Here is an 8579-nt window from a genome sequence, read left to right on the forward strand (position 1 = left end):
GACCAGTAATGGCGCATAGTCGAAATTATCCACTAGAGTTAGTTGTAAGATGTTGGAGGGCATGAAGTGGCGAAGATCGCGATGGTGACCACCCCTGTCGGAGGGCCACCGGTAGTTGGTGGGCGATCGTGGCAGTGGGTAGTGGAAAAAAATAAAAATTTATTTTAAAAACAAGTGAAAATAATTTCTTTGCATTTTTAAAAAATTTAAAAATTTTGAAATCAATTTTATTTTTTTAAACGAAAACAACAATATACCAAATATTTTGGTTTCAAATTTTTTTTTTAAAAATGAAAACAAAAACAGAAAATAAAAAATAAAAATGTTAACAAAAGACTCTTATTAAGTGACAATTTTGTTTTTGTTTTGTTTTTTGTTTTTTGTTTTTTTTTTTTTTTGGTAGGAGAGTAATGACAAATTAATGGTTGTTAGGGGTTGGAAATGTCAAGTAGTTTTTGCACGCGGGCCACATGTGCGGTTGCTCGACGTCAAAGACTTGTCACGACTTTTGTGTCTGTCCACTGTGGACTTTCCATGCCATACGCTTCACTGATTTATAGGCTTGTTTGTTTTGGGGAACAAGAGTTCGAAATGGAATTGAGATGGAGGTAGGATTTATTGTATATTGTGTTTATTTTGAGAGATAGAGAGAGAATTCATAATTTTATAAGATTAGGATGAGTCTTAGTGTTGAGATTGAGATGGAAGAGATGGAGACGGTATTAAAAAATTAATTCTACGACTTAAGATTTTTTTTTATTATTATTATTTACATGTTGGATATTTTTTTTAATATTAACGTTTAATGTTTTCATATTTTTTGATAAGTAAAAATCATAATTTTATTTATATTAATATTTTATAATTTTATTTATTTGAATATTTTATATGATAATAATTTAACAATTCTCACACGAACAATTATCATATCAAAACAAACACAATTTTGTTTAATCTTTTCATTACCAATTCACTTCATTCCATTTCTAAAAACAAATAAGGTTCATTCTTTTTATTACATTTTCCAAGACTCCACTCTTCTTTGTGATTCAGCTCCTTCAGCTCCTTTCTTCATTTGAAGACAGTATCAGAGATGGATGAAGAGGAAGAAATAAATCTAAACCGTGTCGATTTCTCAACGGTACAGCATAAGATTATGATGCTAAATTATGCCAACCGTTCAAGTTCCTCAAGAGTACAGTTGCTACAGCAGATGATTACGAAGCAAACATACGGCAACCGTGCCAGTTTCTCAAGAGTACAGCATATGAAGCAAATTGAGAAAGGAGGCCATTCCATCTTTAAGGTTCCCCAGAGCCTCAAAAAACTCGAACTCGATGCATTTGTACCCCACATTGTTTCAATTGGCCCTTATCATTGGCACAAGGACCATCTCATGGAGATGGAAACCTACAAGTGGATACTTCTGCAACATGTCCTCAACCGAGCAGGTATGCCACTTAGAACCCTCAAAGAGAAAATGTCTAAGTTTGAAAGGGCCACACGGAAGCACTATGACCAGCTCTTTGAAAATATCAACGATTTTGTGCAAATGATGCTTCTCGATGCTTGTTTCATACTCGAGTTGTTTTGTGTTGATGCCCATGGATGGAAGAAATACAGGCACACCTCAGACCCTTCTGGTCGGCTTAATATGAAGGGTTTCATGCCCTTTATTCGACGGGATTTGTTAATGCTTGAAAATCAATTACCACTTTTTGTACTTCAAGAAATGTTTACCCTCCTTGATTGGAAAAAAAGAACACCGAATGAATCGGTTCATAGCCTTGCTATTAAGTTTTTCGACCAACTCATACCTGGGATTTCCATAAATCTACCCGAGCATCTAAAAAATAGACCTCCACCACCACCACTAGCAGCAGCAGAAAATAGACGACTGGCATCAGCAGAAGAAAATAGACGACCACCGCCACCACCAGCAGCAGAAGAAAATAGACCACCACCCCCACCAGCAGCAATAGCAGAAAATAGACCACCGCCCCATCCAGAAAACAGACTATCCCCGCCACCTCATCCAGAAAATAGAGCACCACCACTATCAGCAGAAGAAGAAAATAGGCCACCACTGCCACCGGCAGCAGAAGAAGAAAATAGACTACCACCCACACCAGCAGCAGGAGCAGCAGAAGATAGACCACTACCACCAACAGAAGAAAATAGACCACCAGCAACAGCAGCAGCAGCAGAAGAAGAAAATAGACTACTACCCCCACCAACAACAACAGCCGAAAATAGACCACCACCCCAACCAGAAAATAGACCACCACTACTAGCAGAAGAAAATAGACCACCACCACCACCAGCCGAAGAAGAAAATAGACCAGCACCAGCAGCAGCAGCAGAAGAAGAAAATAGACTACCACCACCACCACCACCACCACCACTACCGGCAGCAGCAGCAAAAAATAGACCACCAACCCCACCACTAACCCATCTAGAAAATATACCACCACTGCCACCCCATCTAGAAAATAGGCCACCACCACAAGCAGAAGAAAATAGACCACCACAAGAAGCAGCAGCAGAAGAAAATAGACCACTATTACCACCAGTAGCAGAAGAAGAAAATAGACTACCACCCCTACTAGCAGTAGCAGCAGAAAATAGACCACCACGCCCACCACCACCCCATCCAGAAAATAGACCACCACCACCGCCTCCATCACCCCCCTATCCAGAAAATAGACCACCACCACCACCACTCCATCCAGAAAATAGACCATCACCATCGCCACGACGACGACCACCACCACCACCACCACCACCACCATGCCTTCACGTTCTTGACATTGTTCACCAGTCCCTAAAACCATCCCCATTGGCCAAGCCCAACAAACATTGGATTTGCACTCACGGTAACTGTCTCATTTCTTCTCCCATATCGCTTCCTTGTTTTTCCATGACTATTTGTGTACAGGACAGCGAGTGGGAGAGAGCATCATCCTCATCATCATCCGATCTACCTGACATAGTGATGCACTCTGTTACAAGTCTAAGGAGTACAGGCATTGGATTTAAAGAAATTAAGAATTGGAAAAAATTCACTGATATCCAGTTCGACCACAGGAATCGTTTGCTCTTAATCCCACGCCTTCATATCAATGGCTCTACTAAGTCCATCTTGCTTAACCTCATGGTTTTTGAGCAAGGTTATCCATTATGTAGCAGATATATCACTTCGTACACCAGTTTCATGGACGGATTGGTAGACTCTCCTAAAGATGCACAGCATCTGGTTGAGAAACGAATTATATCTCACGAGCTGGGAAATGAAGACAATGTAGCTACTCTCTTCAACAATATTCGCAGAGAAATATACTTCAAACTCGTACCCGATGATTACTATCTCTATGATGTATCCCAAAAGCTGAATGAGCATTACAAACAAAAATGGAGAAGTTGGTTCGCCACATTGAAGCATGAGCATTTCAAAGACCCTTGGAAAACTACTGCTCTCTTTGCAGCTACTCTTCTTATTCTTCTCGCAATAATACAGGCCGCCTACACTGTGTTTGGTCATTCCTTTAATCATTCTTAAAATCTTTTCCTCTCCAGAATATTGTATGATCATCTAATAAAGCCACTGACTCATGATGTCCCCTATGGTTGGGTTGAACACCCGGCTGTGGCTACCGTGGTAAAGGAGGAGCAGAGTGCTGCGTGGTGGAGCGTGGATTGGAAAGCGTGGGAGACGCCGCGAAATAATTTTCTATTGGCATGGGAGACAGCTTTGGGCTACGGTGGAGAGACTGTTTGGGGCTCAATGTATTTTGAATTTTATTTAAGATGTACTTCACATTTTTTTTTAATTTTTTTTTTAAATGAACGAGAGGTTGGTTGTACGGATGTGGCCGAGAAGTTGGTTGTACAGATGTGAGTAGTAGTATAAGATAATTTTTACTTTCTAGATCTCTCTCAATGTATTTTTTTTCTTATATCTTTAGTTTCATGTTTTTAATTAAATTAATACTTTGCTGATTAAAAAAAAAAAAGTATGTAAAAAGTGTTTTGAAAATATATAAAAATATTTAAAAAATATATTAAATTTAGTAAAAAGTGTATTACGTTCTACAATTTTTTTGTCTTTTACTTCTATCCTAAAGACAATTGTTAGTAAGACTCATTAAATTTGATCCTCATTATTGAGCAAAGCATTTACGTTAAAAAAAATCAAAATCATCATAAATTAGTGGTTGCATAACCGTGTCACATTTTTATTAAAATCGTTGGACCGTTTATTATTAAAATTATATGTAGTCATTCAACCTTTTAAAAATAAATTCCATCCGTTCATATAAGTATTACATTCAATTAATTTTTCACATAGATTCTTTGCTCGATGAACTTTATTTACATGATAAATGCATCAAATCACCAATATACGCTGACCAAGCCCTAGATGCCTAGCTACATAGAAGTGATTTCCTTTGGTTTTACACTTATAGTCAGCTCCATGTCCATCAATTTATTAAGACTCCGCTTATTTTGATATAAAATATTTTTATCTTAATAAATTTTTTTATGTAAATTAATTATACACACAAAAAATATTTTTCTTCTTATTTTTTCACGTTTAGTTGACAAAACAAAAATTTTCTATTGTCTCCATTACGATATAACAAGCAGTTTGTGCGCTTAAAGATTAAAAAGGTAAACTTTGCTAAAAGTGACAGTGTCGAGCGTGTTGAGAGCTTGCTCAATATAAACTTACAGCTTTTCATCGATAAGTCGGTTTTGGGAACGTGATGGAAAAAAATATTTTATATTGAAACAAACAGGGCCTAAATTAATAAAAGAAAAATATCCCATCAATGGAATTTGAAAAAAACAATTGAGAAATTTTATAAATATCAATAATTATAATTATAATTTTTTTAATGTATATGCTTCTTTTTCTTTTTCTTTTTTCTTTTCTTTTTTTTTTCTAACATCCATTAGGGTATAATTATCCCATTAATAAAGCTCGTGACAATTATTTACTTATTTATTTTAAAATCAAATTTCATTAAACTGATTTACAAAATATAACATTTTCCATATACAATGCCCCTATGCAGAATTAACATAAAATGAACTAGCTCAAGCGTTTTGAGTAATATGTATAAGGCAAGGCAAAATCACTATTTGGACAGAATTATTACATGCACTACAACAAAAGTAGGCTTACAAGACGGAACTTTTTGCGACGGCACATTTGCCGTCGCAAAAACAACTTGCTGTCGCGAAAAATAAAATATTTGCGACGGTAGAAAATACTGTCGCAAAAAAGGAGAGCATTTGCGACGGCATAAATTGCTATCGCAAAAAAATAAGAGTATTTGCGACGGTAGAGATTGCTGTCACAAAAAAATAGAGAGGATTTGAGACGGTAAAGATTGTTGTGGCAAAAAAATAGAGTTTTTGCAACGACACCAGTTGCAGTCACAAAAAAAATGAGTTTTTTGCGGCTGCAATAGGTACCCTTGCAAAAAAAAAAGGTAAATATACATATATATATATATATATTGTGGCTTTGAGACGGCTTCATATATATATAGTCACAAAATGGTTTAAATAAATGCAATGGTATTTTTCTGTCACAAAAAAAAAAATTAAAAAAAATGACGTCGTCTTACTCTTTTGATATAACATTTCTCTTTTCACCCATTTTTTCATCTTCCTGTCTCTTTGTCTCTGTCTCTGCCTATGTCTCTCTCTCTCTATCTCTCTTCTCTTCCTCTTTCTCACTCATCACTTTTCTCTGTCCGTCTGTCTGTCTGTCTCTCTTTCTCTCTATGTTTCTGTCTCTCTTCTCTTTCTCTCTCTCACTCATCACTCTTCTCTGTCTGTCAGTCTGTTTCTCTATTTCTCTCTGTGTCTCTTGCCCGTCTCTCTCTCTCTCTCTCTCTCTCTCATTTATCTCTTTTTGCTCTCTTTGTCCCTCTCTCTATCTCTCTTCACTTTCTCTCTCTCACTCATTACTCTTGTCTGTCTGTCTGTCTGTCCGTCTCTCGCTTTCTCTCTGTGTCTCTCGTTTATCTCTCTTCTCTCTATCTTTCTCATCTCTCTTCTCTCTATCTCTTTCATTTCTCTTCTTTCTTTGTCTGTCTCGCTCATGTCTCTTCTCTCTATCTCTCTCTCTTGCATCTCTCTTCTCTCTGTGTCTCTATCTTTTTCTATGTCTCTCTCTCATTCATCTCTTTTCGCTCTCTTTCTCTCTCTTTGTCTATCTCTCGTTCATCTTTTGTTTCTCTCTCTCTTTTTGTCTCTCTCTCTCTCTCTCTATCTCTTTCTCTTTCACTCATCACTATTCTCTCTCTCTCTCTGTCTGCTTGTCTGTTTATTTGTCGCTCTTTTTCTCCCCCATTGTGTTCGCCTTGCTCACTTTCTCCCTCATCTCTTCTCTATTTACCAAGCTCTCTCTCAATTTATCGATCCACTACAAGAAAATGCACTTTTAGCGACCACTTTGTCTCTCTCTCTCGTTCATCACTCTGTCTGTCTCTCTCTCTATCTCTCTTCACTATCTGTCTCTCATTCATGTCTCTCTCTCACTATCCATCTCCTCTACCACCTTCACCACTACTGTAAATGTCACTCCACCACCACCACTGTTGCCACTCCACCTCTATGACTACTATTACTACCAACATTGCCACCATTCCACTGCCACCACCACTACCACTACTGCCACTACTACCATCATTACCTCTCTTCTACCATCACCACTCCATCATCTCTACCACTACCACGACTTCACCACTAATCTCCTTCGCCATCACCACCACCATCACCTCTTATCCACCACCTTCACCACTACTGCCGCTCCCTCTGAAACTTGATTCAAATTTATTTTTTAAAGACTAAAAATTAGTTTCATGAAAAAATTTAAAAAATCAAAACTACCATACTTGTCAATTTTATATAATTTTACGAAGGATATGATCAGCTTGTTTGGTTTAGATTTTCAGTATTTATTTTTCAGGAAATTGAAAATTTTTATTATGTGTGTGTGTTTTTTTTATTTTCATTTTTTATGTTTTCACTATTTTTTTCTAATATTCAAAGAATTTTTTTAAATTTTTAAATACACCACACATAAATACACTTTAAAAATATAATATTTGTGATTAAATCGTATTCTTGTGCATTTATTGATTTTTAAATTCTTTTTGGACAAATATTTTACTTTTTAGATACATCTAAGTAAGGTGCATCTAAAAATATAAAAAATAAAAATTACTTAAAATTTTAAAAATTCACTAAAAATAAAAAATATACGAAAAATAAAAAACCCAATTTTTAAAAAATTAAATCAAAAAAATCAAAATCAAACAATTTTTAAAAATTCAAAAATACATTTTTTAAAAGAAAATCAACCAAACATGATCTCAAGTTTTTATCTCCTTCCCAAATTTCCCAATGTCCGAATTTCCCACAAAACCCTATCTCTGTGATTTCGTTTTCCCTCTTTCTTTTCACGCTCAACTCTCTGCCTCTCTCCTCATCCTCTCACTCATCTCCGCCATTTCCATTGGTCATGTTTGGTGTAGCTGTTAAAACAGATTATAGATTATACCTTAATAGATTATAGATTATGACTTTAATCAGAAGCTGTTAATCTATTTGGTGTAGCTGTTGGATTGTAGATTTAAATTGCTAAGTAGTGTTTGTTAAATAAGCTGTGAAGTAGTTTTTTCAATTAATTTTTATTTTTTGTTATTCACTATTTGTTTACATTTCTTATAAAAAATAATAATAATATTCTATAATCCATTTGGGTCTTTTCTATTTTTAAAAAAATAAAAAATAAAAAAATCTAAGAGTATAACCGTGAATTAACATGTTCATAGCAGAAACTGATAATCAGAAGTAAGGGGTGAGCAGTTTCTCAGAATCAGCTTTTTTAACTTAAAATAAGTTATTAGAATCAGAAGTTGTTTGAAATAAGTTTAACCAAACAGCTCAAAATAACTTTTCAAAAGGCATAAGCCATAAGTTAGCTCACAAAAGTCCAAACAAACACCTCCATTATCTCACCAAAGCCACCGATCCTCACCGCCACCTTCATGATCATCACCACGATCACAACCACCATTACCAACACGATTATGGTGGCCATGCCAAGCTGACTAGGGCACATGAACCGTTTCTTCGATTCGCCGAAATGATTAGGTGGACCAATTTAGCGGACTTCTTGTGGGAACACTTGGAGCTGTGCTGCTGTGCCACGGCTCTATTTATCGCTACCGCAGCTTGTCTCTACTTGCTTCCGAAGCCAACTGCGAAGCCTCTACAGCATGTTTTCATTCTCATTGCTTTCCCTCTCGTTGGGGTATGAGTATTCTCTCCCAATTTTTCCTAATTTTGATTATGGATTGATAAACTGATATAATTTCATACTCAATTGGCCTGAAGGTGAAAAGCAAAATTTGATGGGTAAGGTGACAATTTTTGTTATTTTGGGTTAGATTTGGCCATGAAATTGGACTACTATGAATGTAATGGAGGAATATATCAAGAGGGAGTGAATAATTTTTATTTTATTTTATTTTTTAAAATTGCTATTAATGCCTGCT

General features: G+C 36.0%; 1 protein-coding gene across 1 annotated transcript; it reads left to right on the forward strand.

Annotated features, from left to right (window-relative positions):
• Window positions 1-1093: 1093 nt before the first annotated feature.
• Window positions 1094-3559, forward strand: LOC114309246 (UPF0481 protein At3g47200). Its single transcript, XM_082908569.1, has 2 exons — window positions 1094-2359; window positions 2939-3559. Exons 1-2 carry the CDS (start codon window positions 1094-1096, stop codon window positions 3557-3559), a joined length of 1887 nt encoding a protein of 628 aa, XP_082764695.1.
• The last annotated feature ends 5020 nt before the right edge of the window (window positions 3560-8579 follow it).

Source organism: Camellia sinensis, chromosome 15 (assembly GCF_055761805.1).
Source record: "Camellia sinensis isolate YWXY chromosome 15, ASM5576180v1, whole genome shotgun sequence".
Classification (NCBI taxonomy): domain Eukaryota; kingdom Viridiplantae; phylum Streptophyta; class Magnoliopsida; order Ericales; family Theaceae; genus Camellia; species Camellia sinensis.